Source organism: Pinus tabuliformis, chromosome 3_2 (genome assembly GCF_031772625.1).
Source record: "Pinus tabuliformis cultivar Carrire ecotype Pingquan chromosome 3_2, CPIR1, whole genome shotgun sequence".
Taxonomy (NCBI): domain Eukaryota; kingdom Viridiplantae; phylum Streptophyta; class Pinopsida; order Pinales; family Pinaceae; genus Pinus; species Pinus tabuliformis.
The window spans coordinates 1,078,273,751-1,078,290,014 of record NC_142302.1 but is presented as its reverse complement, the minus strand read 5'-3'; the positions used below and the strand labels follow the sequence as shown (position 1 = coordinate 1,078,290,014).

Here is a 16,264-nt window from a genome sequence, read left to right as displayed (position 1 = left end):
TCTCGAGTCTCTACCAAATTTTGCCCCGACTTTTAAGAATTTGTAGTTTCTCAGAGATGAATGCCATTGGAGAAATATTCGCTTCCCTTGTCACTGAGAGCCAAGTAGTTTTTATCAATTCATTGAATTTTGCATCCTCTAACCAGATTTTGTTGAATTTAAAGGGAATCCCCAACTGAATTTGTTTCAACCGCCACTGTAGAACTATGGGAAGGTGGTCTGATATAAAAGTGCAATCAACCCAGGATCTCCAATTCCCAGTGTTCCAATTAGATTCTCATGAACTAAGAAGCAGTCCAGTCGCTTCCCTATATGATCTTCCATTATGCCAAGTAAGAGAGAGAGAGGGTTGGGTCAAACGTCCACCAAGTTATTAGAATCAAATATGTGATATAAATCGTCAACAATAAGAGCCCTTTTGCATCGAGACCCCCAACATTCCTCCCTGTATATAGTGGCGTTAAAATCTCCAGCCAAAATGAGTGATACAATTTTGAGAATATCGCATGTCTCCATACGATCCCAAAAGGAAATGCGATCTTTATATGGTGCATACAGATTTAGGAAATGAATTATATCAGCTACTCCATGAATATGTTCTGTCAATAGAATACCAACAAAACATTTATATGCCTGTAGTGTGGCCCATCGAGGGCCCCATAGTACAACAAAACCCCCAGATAAGCCACAAGAATCCACAACAACCATATACCAATCTGGAAGAAAAGAATTGAAATATGAAATGACTTTTGCAGACATAGTCATAGTTTCCTGTAGCATTATGATGAAAGGTCGAATCGATCCAAAAAGGTGTTTGAGGGCCAGTTGTTTAGATAGATCTCCCAAACCTCTCAAATTCAGAGACAGACAATTCATTAGGAGGTCCTAGAGGCGGGCGCAACTGCTCCAAGGACCCGAGAGTTATATGAAGAGATGATGGGAATATCTCTCAAATCAGAAGTATCCAGAAAGTGTAGGAATCGTTGAACCTTTCTTGTAGGCCGGGACCCCTTACCCCCACGTCTTCTAACAATGATATTGCGGGTCGAATTAAGGTTGATTGATGGAGGGGATTTGTGAGATGGGCCTTGTGGATGGAAAGAGCATCAAGATCCATTGCAGGGTTGACCATCAAGAACTGAATATCGCTCTCGACCAAGTTGTGACGGGAGTTGTCATGCCCCGGGATGGCACGAGAATGGGGGGAGGAAACCGAATTCCGAGTAAGACCAGAATCTGCTAGGGGAGGATCGATATGTGGTGAGGATGCAGGGGGACAAAAAGGTATAGAGGGGTTACTAGTATGGGGAATGGAAGGGCAAGTCTGAGGTGGCCCAGAAGGTAGAGGGGGCGAAGACAGTGGGCGGGGGGCCGAGGCAAGTGGAAGATGGGTATCCCATGAGAAAATGAGAGACCCTGACTCTTTTTGGGGGTTGAAACAGGGGCGTGTTGGAGAGATGCACAGCAAAAATAAATAAACAAATAAACACATAGCAGAATATCAAGCACATATGACAGTTTTTAACGTGGTTCACCCAACCAATCTGGGCTACGCCCACCAAACATAGGCATCGGCAATTTTATTATTCAAACTGGAGATTACATCATGAAATCCTCACAAAACTCTCACCATCTCACAAACATCCGAATGGTTGCCTGTTATATAGCATAGAGAATCTAACAGCCTCATTAACTCACTCACATCAAATATAGGAGGCATTAATCACCTCCCAACAACCTGGAGCTAATCTAGGAACTGAATTTCTATTGTTGTCATCAGCTGAGATTTTTCCTATTTCATTACAAACAGAAAATCTCAACAATCTCCACCTTGACAACAATTCGCCTGATGCCCTGTTATTATTATTTTATCTTTTCTGCAAGCCAAGAGAAGCCAAACACCAGCGTAGCTTCTCCAACAAAACTGGTTTCGTGAACATGTCTGCACAGTTCTCCTTTGTATGCACCTTTTCAAGAGAGACTCCCCTTTCAGTGATAACCTGTCTTACAAAATGGTACTTAATTGGAATATGCTTTGATTTACTATGATAGGCCGGATTCTTAGCCAAATGTATTGCACTTTGACTATCACAAAGTAACCTGATGTTGTCCTGTAACCTACCAAACTCACCAAGCAAACCTTTCAACCAAACCGCCTCTTTGCAAGCATGCGAAGCAGCAATGTACTCTGCTTCAGTAGTGGATAAAGCAACAATGTTTTGTAGCTTTGACATCCAGCTTATAGCTCCACCTGCAAGAGTAAAGACATACCCTGAAGTTGATCTTCTCTTATCCAGATCACCTGCAAAATCGGAATCAACATATCCGCAAACAAATTAACTACTCTTATTGTAAGAAATACAATAACTACTTGTGCCTCTCAAGTACCGAAGCACCCATTTCACTGCTGACCAGTGTTCTTTACCCGGATTTGCCATGTACCTGCTGACAACCCCAACTGCATGTGAAATATCTGGTCGAGTACAAACCATCGCATACATTAAACATCCTACTACATTGGCATACGGAATTCGAGACATATAATCCTTTTCTTCATCTGTATTAGGACATAAACTCGAAGAAAGCTTAAAATGGGAAGCTAAAGGGACTGACACAGGCTTCACATTATTCATACCAAACCTCAAAAGTATTTTCTCAACATACTTCTGTTGTGATAGCCACAGCTTACCATTGCCCCTGTCTCTGAAAGTCTCCATGCCCAAAATCTGTCTTGCCGCTCCTAGATCTTTCATATCAAACGTCCTTGCCATCTGAGTCTTCAACCTGTTGATTTCTTCAATGCTTTTGCTTGCTAAAAGCATATCATCAACATACAACACTAAGATAATGAACATGCCATTATTTAACTGCTTAAAGTAAACACAATGATCATATTCACTTCTTACATATTTCTGACTCAACATGAAAGAATCAAACTTCTTATACCACTGCCGAGGCGACTGCTTCAGGCCATATAATGATTTCTTGAGCCTGCAGACAAATTTTTCATTGCGATGCTGAACAAACCCTTTCGGTTGTTCCATATATATTTCCTCATCTAAGTCTCCATGTAGAAATGCAGTCTTAACATCTAATTGCTGCAACTCTAAATCAAACAAAGCCACTAATGCTAACACAATTCTAATTGAAACAATTTTAACCACTGGTGAAAATATCTCATGAAAGTCTATGCCAGCTTTCTGAGAAAACCCCTTTGCAACCAGTCTCGCTTTGTACCTGTCTTCCGTATCATTCACACCCCGTTTCACCTTGAACACCCACTTGCATCCCACAGTTTTCCTGCCTTTAGGAAGTTCAACCAGATCCCACGTGCCATTCTTACCTAAGGCCATCATTTCTTCCTTCATGGCTGCTTTCCATTTGTCACTATTTGAACCTTCTACAGCTTCCTGATAACACAAAGGTTCATCATCATTAGCGATCAAAGCAACTGAAGTAACATGATCATCATACCTTCTTGGAGGACGTTTGATCCTTGTAGACCTCCTTAAGAATGTTTCTGGTGCTTCCACAATTGGCTGTCTATCATCTGTAGGAACTTCTTCATGATCGCCATCTGAGACCTGTTCATGACCTCCATCTGAAGCCTGTTCAAAATCTGATTCTGAAACCTGTTCATGACTAGAATCTGAACTATGGTCGTTATGACTATCATTAGAAATGCTGTCAAACTGAATATGCTGGAAATCAGATACATCATCCTGTTTCAATCTACTATTTACATTTAACTGTACAAGAGAGGATTCATCAAACTTTACATCTCTGTTGATGATGATTTTGCGGGTAGTAGGATCCCACAATCTAAATCCCTTTGTTCCATCACCATACCCAACAAAGACATACCTTTTCGATTTCGGATCTAATTTAGTTCGCTGATGTTTAGGCACTAGAGCATATGCATCACAACCAAACACTCTGAGTTTAGAATAGTCACAAGGGTGTCCTTTCCATACCTCTTGCGGAATCTTGCAGCCTATTGCCGTTGATAGAGATCGGTTTATCACATAACAAGCTATTGCCACTGCTTCCGTCCACAACTCCTTTTGCAACCCGGCATTACTCAGCATACACCTTGCTCTTTAGAGTCCTGTTCATGCGTTCAACAACTCCATTTTGCTGAGGAGTATAAACCGTGGTCTTATGCCTCTCAATCCCTGCATCCTTGCTATAGCTGTCAAACTCCTTGGAAGTAAACTCACCACCATTTTCAGTTCTTAAACATTTTATAGTTCTACCAGTGCTGTTTTCTACCAATGCTCTAAACTGCTTGAAAACTGTAAAAACATCAGACTTCTTTTTCAACATGTAGACCCATACTTTCCGAGAAAAGTCATCAATGAATGATACAAAATATGACGAGCCACCATATGACGTTGTAGGGGCTAGACCCCAAACATCTGAATGGATATAATCAAGTATGCCTTTACTAGTATGTTTGCCTGTTTTAAACTTTTGTTTACTTTGTTTTCCAAACAAGCAATGTTTACAGAAATCTAGCTTTCCAGATCTTAGATTAGGAAGTAACTTGCGGTCAGCTAAAATTTTTAATCCTCTTTCACTCATATGCCCCAACCTTTGATGCCATAGGCGAATGGAACTACTGTCCTGTTCAGACACCGACACATGATCTGACCCAGTTCTACCTTCTAATTGAAAAAGATTTCCTACCTTCTTAGCCTTCATCACTAGTAAGATACCTTTATAGATTTTCATAACTCCACCTTGAATTACAGTTTTATATCCATTTGAATCAAGTGCTCCTAATGAAATCAAATTTTTCCTTAAATCTGGTACATGCCTCACATCAGTTAATATTTTTGTTGTCCCATCAAACATTTGCAGTTGTATGCTCCCAATTCCCACAATATTACATGTTACATCATTACCCATGTACACAACACCATCATCAATTGATTTATATGTTTTAAACCAATCTTTATGAATACACATGTGGTTAGATGCCCCGGAATCTAACAACCAATGTTGATCATGTTTTGAAACATTAACAGACAATACCTCATCACTCATACCTGAACCAGATACTGAACCTGTATCTGTGGTGTTGGCTTCCTTCTTTTCTGTCGAAGAGCCTTCTTTAGCAGCCTGCTTTCGCTTCCAGCAATCCTTTTTCAGATGTCCAGCCTTGCCACAATGCCAGCACTTCACCTTGGGCTTCTTTCCTTTGGACTTCGAACGAGAGTCGCTATGCTTTCCCCCGGAGTGTCTCTCTCGTGAGCGACCTCTGGCCATCATTACCTCTGATGTAGAGGTGTCTGCATTCGACCTCTTCCTCGTCTCCTCAGCCAACAAGGCTCCAACAACATCGTCAAACTCAAGGATATCTGATGTACTAAAGCTTATGGAAGTAACAAAGTGATCCCAGGATTCAGGCAATGAACATAATAGAGTTATTGCCTTATCCTCTGAATCAAATTTCACATCTAGACTGTCTAATTGCACCAGTAAGGTATTAAAAACATTCAGGTGATCAGCAATTGAGGTACCTTCTTTCATCCGCAAACCGTAAAGCTGCCGTTTCAGGAGAATCCGATTTGTCAATGATTTCGTCATATAGAGCTTCTCAAGCTTCGACCACAAGCCTGCGGCGGTTTTCTCTGACACAATGTTGAACAGAACATCGTCCGCCAGACATAACCGAATTGCGCTCAGAGCTCTATCGTCCATCTCATCCCATTCATCCTCCGTCATGGAAGGAGGTCTTTTGTTTTTCCCCAACAGTGCTTTCGCCACACCTTGTTGAACCAGCAGATCGTGCATCTTCACCTTCCAGATCTCAAAATTATTCTTGCCATTAAATTTCTCAATTTCAAACCGGGCACTTTGAGTTTTCGCCATTTTGTATCAAAAAGCACAATAATCTCCAATACCAACGTTTTAAATACCAGCAAAAAATTGCCTATGCCTTTTTAAAAAAAAAAAAATCTGCCGTTTGCACTTCACACAAATTTCTGCCTATGCCTTTGTTTTTACACACAAAACAAATTTTTTGTTTGCTGTGTGAACTACTATAAAAAACCCCAAAACAAAAAACTGGTTTATCCTCTGAAATCCATGCATTCACGCACCTACCGCCTTTCCAATGATTCCAACCAACTCACCTTTGTTTAATCGCTTTAATCAAAATCACCGAATAATGATAATATATATAAAAAATTATATCATTCTTGTTTCTAATCTGTATAACAAGCTTAACATTGATGTGTGGGGGCTTGTAGTTGGGAAAAAATTACGGGCAGCGCAGTTTCCATTCAGCAACCAATACCCATCGATGGCTGCCTTTTCTTTCATACGGGAATCCTCATTTACATTACAGAACTGGTATACGCAAATCGGTTTTGAAACAAAACTTTATTGCAAACTCTCGGTTATACACACGCACCAGCGATTTAAAAAATTCAGGCTCGTGATCTCATATATAATTTGATTCACTTTTATGTATCAAAGAAAACACCGTGTCTGTCATATTCAAGCAAGCTTGAACCCGCTACCTCTATGGGCATTTACTGTATAACCAAGAATAATGTAAAACAAAACATTTGTTACATCGAATTTATGCTGTCCCAATCAATATTCCAGCGCTTTTTATTTTGCGAAATGAATTTATTGCAAACTCTCGGTTCTGATCATGGTGGCTTCAAATAAATCTACACACGCACCGGCGATTAAATTGCAGGCTTCACGCAATAGATTGACATACCTCAGCGCTCTCGCAACTGGACATCACCCTCCAGGCAGCAGGTATTACAGCGCAGCACCAGGCAATACAAACCTCCACGCCCTCCACGCACCAGCATTCAATTCTCCACGCAGGTACAGAACCTTTACTCAGCAAAAAATAACCTTTACAAAGCGCCTCCAGGCAACACCTCCTCCAACACGTCAGACACAGCTCCCTCAGTGCTCCAGCATAACTAGCGCTCCACCTTGAGCTCTGATACCACTTGTTGGTCCCAGATGCACAACAAACAAATAAAAATAACACATATCCACTATGAAATCCACGCTGGTTATAAATTCATCGCCACACAGTGTTTTTTTTTTTAAATGTACAACGCACCTTTTTTAAATATGTATTAACGCTTTTGAAGATAAGCATATGGCTTATCTTCACCACCGCACCAGGAAAATTGTTGGTCCCAGATGCACAACAAACAAATAAAAATAACACATATCCACTATGAAATCCACGCTGGTTATAAATTCATCGCCACACAGTGTTTTTTTTTTTTTTAAATGTACAACGCACCTTTTTTAAATATGTATTAACGCTTTTGAAGATAAGCATATGGCTTATCTTCACCACCGCACCAGGCAAATCCACGCCATTTTAAAAAAAAAAAATATCCGCGCCGGTTTTTTAAAAGAAAAATGTGTCAACGCAGCAGTGATATACACCCATCCGCTGCACAAAATTCCAACGCTGTCCAATATTTACAAAATATTGTTGAAACGTACCAGCACCAGGCACAGCTCCACGCTCTTGCGCTCCACCTATAGCACGCTCCAGCACAACCAGCGCTCCAGCACGATTTGTTCAGCAGACATACGCTGCCTGAGCCACGCAGCACCTCCAGGCAGCAATCGATCTGCTCACCAGCAACCAAACCAACTCCGCGCTCCACCTCCAGCAGTGCCGCTCCTCCAACGTGCTCTGATACCAATTGTTGGAGAGATGCACAACAAAAATAAATAAACAAATAAACACATAGCAGAATATCAAGCACATATGACACAGTTTTTAACGTGGTTCACCCAACCAATCTGGGCTACGTCCACCAAACATAGGCATCGGCAATTTTATTATTCAAACTGGAGATTACATCATGAAATCCTCACAAAACTCTCACCATCTCACAAACATCCGAATGGTTGCCTGTTATATAGCATAGAGAATCTAACAGCCTCATTAACTCACTCACATCAAATATAGGAGGCATTAATCACCTCCCAACAACCTGGAGCTAATCTAGGAACTGAATTTCTATTGTTGTCATCAGCTGAGATTTTTCCTATTTCATTACAAACAGAAAATCTCAACAGGGCGGGGGAAGGGCAAGGAGAAGTAGAAGTAGAGAGTGATAGAGACGAAAATTCATAATTGAACAGAGATTTCTTAGTAGAAACATCAGTTCCTGAAATCAGAATCTGAACCACTTCTCCACGATGACGCCAATCAACACCCCTTTGCATATGTTGTCTACGGCATCAATCCAAAAGGTGACCGGTATAATGGAACAACAAACATCTAAAAGGAATGCCCCAATAGTCTAAGTATTGTCTATGAAGAAGTTGCCCCATTCCAAGTCGATATGCTTCGGGAACCCACTAGAGAAACCAAGTTCAACCAATAACCACGCCACCCGCTTATCCCGAGCACCCAAAGAGCCTGGGTGAATATATATAAACCTTCCACTTGCATCTCCAATCTCCTTCAGGACATGTCTGGTCCAGAATTCTAATGGTAAACCGACAATTTTACCTAGACAAAATTATTCTTGGGAGTAACATGAAAGGGATTAAAACCAACATACCATCGATGGAGGTGTAAAAAAACTTCTCCCATGAACCCATGGTTGCCCCATGATGCGTTCCAGGTCGTCCTGACTCCTGATGCAGGGAGTGGAAGCTATACCAAGAGTTCATTAGTCAACTAGCTTTAGGAGAATATCCTAAAATGGGAGCTCCATGTGTCCTAATCCAGTCCTGCATGTTTTGAAGAGGAGGTTCCGCACATGCCCAACACCCGATAAGTGCACGTTTCTGTAAACTAATAACTCTATCCCATAATACATTATAACCAAAACTTGGCAGTGTCGTCTTAGAGGATGGAGAGATAATTTTTCCTCGATCCTTATTCCTTGATCGAAATCTATTGTCCTGGTGAGAATAAACCTTTTCCCGACGCCTCGCATGAAGTCCACCTGTGGGAAGATTTGAAGCAGGGAGAAGGGATAGACGATCCGAGGGGCCAAGATCCATCACGCGGGATCGTTTATTAAGGTATTTCAATTCAACATCCAAAGTGGCATGAATGAAGGCCTCATTGGCAAACACATTAACATTTAAAATCTCAATACGACCATCAATGTTTTTCATGTTATTCAATTTGAGGTATTTAGAAGTATGCACCAAGTGCACAGAAAAGACGTGTCAGGCAGTCACCCAACCTACAACCAGGAGTGAAAAGTAGGGACCCCACCACCCTGGGATCAACACCTCCCCACCATAAAATATCCTTTCTTTATAATATGAAGTCAGGGCCACGTAAACAACATTCCTTCATCCAACGTTGAATTCCCAGGTTTATCAGACAATCAGACTCTCAGAGCATCAAGAATTTAGACCCTTATGCAACCTCATAACAACTAGAAAATGAAATAATGATCATGATCTAAAAAGCATCACCACCCATCAACAAATCTAGCAGGAGGAATGTGGCACCCTTCCCAATTGTCACCTACTTAGACAAGTCCCAATTTTATTATGATTCAAATTTGGAAATTGTCTTCTATTTTAAATTAATTTAAATATTAAAAAAATTATGTTAATTTTGAATTCATCATAACTAAAATCTTCCATAAGTTTGTGGAAATTGATCTATTTTCTTATAAGAGTAAACAAATTAATTTAAGCAAATAATAAATATAAATATAGTTATAAATTTAATTTGATTGTAAATTTTGGAAATATTTCTAAATTTCACATCAACCAATATTATTAATGTTGAAGTTAACTCAATTGTAAATTGCAAATTGTAAATTTTTGAAAATATTTTAAAATTTGAATGACAAGAGTGAAATCTATCCTTTGGATAACTACTAAAAAACCGCTATTAACTTGACTAAATCAAGTTAAGTCAATTTATGTTATAATGATATAAGCTCCACCTTTAATTTGTATGTACTAAATGTAATGTACATCTCACTTCTTATAAAATTATACGTCATAAGAGTTCATTTAAATTCAGTTATTCCATTTTAACCAACCACATAATCTTACATCCCTATAATTCATTTTTAATTAAAATTTTCAAATCACAAATAAGAATTACTCCAACAAAATTAATACCGTCATTCCATAATAAATTTCCTACCTAAAAATAAACTGCATAATTTTATGTTTTTAGTGTTAAATTCACTGCCTATAGGCCATTTGATATATGTACACAGTTATTAATGCCCTGCAGCTCTGGATCAACGGTCAACCTGTATTACTGGACTCTTCTGGTCTTTGGATTTGGTGAGGTCGTGGTTCATCGCCAGGTTTCATATAAAAATGGATACACATTGCCCTCATATTTTTCTCATATATATATTATGTGATGGGATAATTTTTTTGAGTTTTACTTGAGGAAAATTTTGTTTTATGTGATGGGATAATTTTTTGAGTTGTACTTAAAAGAAAATTTTGTTTTAGATTGTAGAAGATAGTTACGAATTAAATTTTCATCGCTGACTGCACAGGGATCTACAGATGTGGGGAGTTTGCCAATTCTACCAACTGAAGATGAAATATCTTCTCAGAGTCCGGAACCATTGCCTATCAACAAAGTATGCCAGACTTATAAAAGTGTTGATGAATACTTATCCACGCACTTTCGTTTGGTCCGCGAGGACTGCTTTGCCTCACTCAGAGGTGCAATTCAAGGTTTCCGCAAGAACATTGTTCCAGATAATATCCCTAGATACAAGAATGTAAAATTTATTGGAATCCAATGTGGGGATCGAGGGCTGGAGCACTGCATCCTTTTGAAAACAACAAAGGAGGAGGCAGCAAATTCAAGCTCTTCGAAACAAATGATGTCTGGCTCACTGCTGTGCATTTCCTGCGATGGATTTCGGAACTATGTATGGGGAATTGTCAAGGACGCAGACAGCACTAGCTTTCAGAAGGGAAGCATTGCTTTGAAGCTGATTCCCAGCAATGAAGGTAAGTTAGCGAGTTTAGTAAAGAACAGAACCTATGAAATGATCCAGTCAACTGCATACTATGAAGCCTATGTCCATGTTTTGGAATGTCTTCAACGGCCAGAAATGAAAGAGCTTCCTTTCTGGGAGCACTTTCTATCATTAGAAACCCAACCTACAGAGCCAGGTTATCTGAAGAAAAGGCAGTTCAAGGATTTATATAACTTAGAATGTGCGTTTCCAGGGATCCGAAATTATTTGGGCAGAAGCGCAATCCACATCTTGCAGAAATGGCCACAGTGGAATTCCACCTTAGATGAAAGCCAGATGGAAGCCGTGAAGCTGTGCCTGACAAAGAGGCTGGCTATTATTCAGGGCCCTCCTGGAACTGGGAAAACCTATGTCGGCTTAACCATTGCGAGGATTCTCCTTTTTAATGTCCACTGTGGTCCTATTTTGGTAATCTGTTATACCAACCATGCACTGGATCAATTCCTGGAATCCATTTATTCCGTAGAAAATAATATTGTTCGAATCGGTGGCGGATCAAAGAATGAAATTACGCTGAAGCGAAGCTTGAATGTCCTCAAACGTGGTCCAAGTACTTTTGGTGCACTTCGTGTTAGACACGGAGAACTAATGCGTGATAAAAGAAATGTGGAAGAGCAGATCAGAAGGTGCACAGCGTGTGTGAGAGCAACACAAATCTCCAGAGGGATGCTATCGGGTATAGCTTCAGAACAGCATATTGAATCTCTCTATAGCAAGGATTCAGCTAATGGTCAGACCATAGAAGATTTATGGTTGAAGGAGAGAGTGTGGAATGAATATTCTTCAGCAGATACACCTCTGGACTACATACTTAGTTCCCAGGATTTATGGTTGTTGCCCCAAAAATCAAGGATCAAGCTGCATAATCATTGGTTACAGAAAGCCAAAGAAAAGGCTGAGGAGGAACTGCATCGTCTATCTGAGAGATACAGAGAAGTATGTGGTGGGTTACTTCAACATGATCATAAGACCAGCCTCAAAATTTTAAGAGAAGCAAAGGTTGTAGGAATGACAACCACTGGGGCTGCTAAAAATTATGACATTCTCCAGGCATTACGAGCAGAAATAGTGGTGATAGAAGAGGCTGCCGAGGTTTTGGAAGCCCATGTTCTGCCCTGCATTAGCTCCTCCACCCAACATCTCATTCTCCTTGGCGATCACTTGCAGTTGCGTCCTTCTGTTGCAGAGTATGAATTAGCCACCAAATACAAATTGGATGTCTCCCTCTTTGAGAGATTGATAAGCGGCGGGATCGAGCATGTGACCCTAAGATGCCAAAGAAGAATGAAGCCCGCAATTTCAAAATTAATAACAGATATCTATCCCACATTGCGCGACCACTCTAGCGTAATCAATTATGAAAGCATCAAAGGAATTAGAAATGATGTGTTTTTCTTAGATCATCAGGCCATGGAATCCGAGATCTCGAATACCAATGGTAAGATTAACATAAGCGAAGCCCGGCTTGCAGTGGAACTTTGTGTTTATCTTCTCAGACAAGGATATAAGAACAGCGACATTACAGTTCTGACAATGTATAAAGGCCAGGTGAGTGAAATTCAAAGAGATCTAAATGACCGTCTTTGCCCCAGGAATAGCCAAAACGAGGAGATAGATGATGTCACTTCACCTACCCCTCGAGTTTGTTCTGTGGATAATTATCAGGGAGAAGAAGCAAATATTATCATATTGTCTCTGGTGAGGAGCAATAAAATACCGGGAATTGGAGGGTCAAGAGGAAATATTGGATTTCTCAAGGTAGTGAACAGGGTCTGCGTGGCACTGTCGAGAGCCAAGAGTGGGCTTTACATCTTTGGCAATGCAGAGCTTCTAGCATCTAAAAGTACTCTGTGGGAGTCAATAATTCAGAAATTAGAGAATTCCAATTCCATTGGACCGGCATTAACACTGACTTGCCAAAGGCATCCGCAAACAGAAATAAAAGTCTCTGTAGCCGAAGATTTCAGACAAATGGAGGACGGAGGTTGCAGAAGACCATGTGAATATCAGTTAAAATGCGGCCATGCTTGCTCTAGGCAATGCCATCCATCTGACCATGACTCAATCGTATGCCCCAAGCCTTGTCCGAAGAAATTCGAGACATGTGGTCATCAGTGCCCGAAGATATGCCATTTCCCCACATATTGCCCTCCTTGCCAGATCCCTGTCTCGAAGAGTCTTCAACCTAGATGTTGCCACAGCATAACTCTTCCTTGCTCCACTCCTCTTAGGGGAATCATCTGCAACGAATTATGTTCAATTCGACTTCATTGCGGTCATCCATGTAAACAAAAGTGTGGAAGACCTTGCGGACCCTGTAAAGTAAATGTCATCAAAGCCTTGCCATGTGGACATCGGGCAGAGTTGCTATGCTATGAAGACCCCTGTAAATTCATTTGTGACCAGCCCTGTGGTAAGGTCCTGAGGCCAGGATGTGAACATATTTGCAGAGGAACATGCAAGTCATGCAAGAAAGGTACTTCACACATTCCCTGCATGGAACGGTGCTTCAGATCTCTTCCATGTGGCCACAGCATAACTCTTCCTTGCTCCACTCTTCTTAGGGGAATCATCTGCAACGAATTATGTTCAATTCGGCATCATTGCGGTCATCAGTGTAAACAAAAGTGTGGAAGACCTTGCGGACCCTGTAAAGTAAATGTTATCAAAGTCTTGAAATGTCGACATCAAGCAATGTTGCCATGCTGTGAAGACCCCCATAACATTATTTGTTATCAGCTCTGTGGTAAGGTCCTAAGGCCAGGATGTGACCATATTTGCAGAGGAACATGCAGGGGATGCAAGCAAGGTACTAAACACATTCCGTGCAAGGAACGGTGTCTCAGGGATCTTCCATGTGGCCACCAATGCATGGCCGGTTGCTCTGAGATCTGTCCTCCTTGTAAAAATGTCTGCGAGAAACGTTGCCTTCATAGTCGTTGCGGTCTTATGTGCGGAAGCTTATGCAAGCCTTGCATGGTAAAATGTGAATGGAAGTGCGAACATCATACTTGTGATCTCCTCTGCCATGAAACATGCACCAGGCCTCGTTGCAACCAATCGTGCCAAAAAACTCTAAGTTGCGGGCATCCTTGCCTAGGTCTATGCGGTGAGCCCTGCCCCAGGGTTTGCAGGATTTGCCCTCACAAGAATTCAGACCACATTACGCAGATGGATCTAGACAAGTGTGATCCATCTGCCAGGTTTGTGGAGCTCGTAGAATGTGGACATATATTTGAAGTAAGTGTGCTCGATACTTATATGGACAGGGATAATGCAGGTATTACTGCAGTGAAGCTAAAGCAATGGTAAGTTCTGCGATTTGCAATATAAGTGACAAAATATTTCAGTTGCGCAATGTTTTTTCTATTCTAATTAATATATGAACCTTCTGAATTTCTTTGCTACGCAGTCCTCAATGTCGATCGCCTGGCAGAAGAACGCCGCGATATTCAAACATTGTGGAGCTCGTAGAATGTGGACATATATTTGAAGTAAGTGTGCTCGATACTTATATGGACAGGGATAATGCAGGTATTACTGCAGTGAAGCTAAAGCAATGGTAAGTTCTACGATTTGCAATATAAGTGACAAAATATTTCTGTTGTGCAATGTTTTTTCTATTCTATTAATATATGAACCTTCTGAATTTCTTTGCTACGCAGTCCTCAATGTGGATCGCCTGTCAGAAGAACGCCGCGATATTCAAACATTGTGAAGACGAAGTTGCAACAGATCGAAGAAGTGAAGAAACGAGTTATTGGATTCCATAAAGTGAACAGAGGCTACGATATGCTAAAGGGGAAAAAATATTTGGCAGCGAGGCAAGAATTCTTGGAAGCTCTCGGCAGCAATCCAGGGCTTCTTGAAGCCCATCTGGGCCAGGCGTGTGCTCTCTGTGGGTTGCTTGCCCACAGGCAAGCAATACAACATCTCAGTTTTATCATAGAGCGCAGCGCCTACAAGCCACTCATGCTGGCAAAGCTTCCAACACTAAGTCTGAAATCTGGCTTAACAACCAAAAATGTTTACTCTAAATTAGCAGATAATGAGTTAGCAATTGATGCACTTCTCCAATGGGCATTGGTCTGTTCTGTTCGAAATGACTTGTCTACTGGGTTGAAGATTTGCGACATTATTCTGCGAAGAAACCCTGGTCATGCAAAAACTGCGGAAATTAAAAGGGAGGTGATGACCGTCAATGGAGTTAAACAACTGGTTATTGAAGTTATGAATAAGGAGATGGGAGAAAGAGGGCATTGGTTTAAATGTCAGAATGACCATTTTTATGTGGTGCGTGGATTTGGAGGGGCAATGGAAACATCTGAATGCCCAGAATGCAAGGCCATACTGGAAAGTATGTCACGCCGTTCGGAACGCACTGATGCAGATGCTGCAGGCAATCGGTGGTGTTCTATAATGTGAAACTGTGACTATTTAGTTCAGAGCAGTTTTACAAATCCGCTGAAATGGTGGTGGGGGTAATGCACAATGTACTCATTGATCATTCCAGACTCGTTGGGAGTGCTGCATTCGCCTTCGATGTTGTGATTAGATATATTGCATTTGTGGTTATGTTTACGAATATTGTATTTGATTTATTTGGTCTGGAGTTGATTTTATTTTTTCCTAAGAGCTGAGTTTCAAGATTATTTTAAAAACTTTTCATGATTCTTAAAAAGGTTTCCCAATTTCACACAGATGAAAACGATAATATCCGACTCATCAATTCTTCCATCTACAATTTAATTATTAAAAATTTCCAAAATAAAATATAGAGATTTGCATGGATATTCACAATTTTTTTAATGTATTTACTCATGGTTAATAATTAAATAATTAAATGAAAGTGGTAACTTAGGGAAAATTTTATAAAATTAATATACATAATAGGGTAGGTCTTTTTTGGGTATTTTCTCGAAAAAACTATGGATTTTTATTCATCAATTGAAGTAAAATTACATTTTGTATATGTATGTACAGTGTATTGTCTAGGATCTTCTTTGATTTCACATGAGGCTAAGAAGAAAAATGCATAAAGCATACAGAGTAATGGCCAAATAACGCAGAAAATATATATACAAACAATAAAAAGTAAATTTTTTGAAAGGTCAAGTAGAACTAATCTTCCATTTTTTCCCTTTCTTTTTATGGACTTGCTACCATACCCACAAGTACACACAAGTCAAATCCAACTGGAACTAAAGCCAAAGTACCCTCTGACATATCTGGATGATGTTCTTTGTCCGAGTCTGAGCTTTCAC

General features: G+C 40.4%; 1 protein-coding gene across 1 annotated transcript in view; it reads left to right on the top strand.

Annotated features, from left to right (window-relative positions):
- Positions 1-15,633, top strand: part of LOC149184422 (uncharacterized) — a 34,287-nt gene extending 18,654 nt beyond the window's left edge. The window contains exons 2-4 of the mRNA XM_089417473.1: positions 10,506-14,308; positions 14,413-14,562; positions 14,666-15,633. Coding sequence (XP_089273599.1) covers positions 10,506-14,308; positions 14,413-14,562; positions 14,666-15,425 — 4,713 coding nt within the window. The 3' untranslated portion in view covers positions 15,426-15,633. The remainder of the gene's footprint in view (positions 1-10,505; positions 14,309-14,412; positions 14,563-14,665) is intronic.
- Positions 15,634-16,264: the final 631 nt, after the last annotated feature.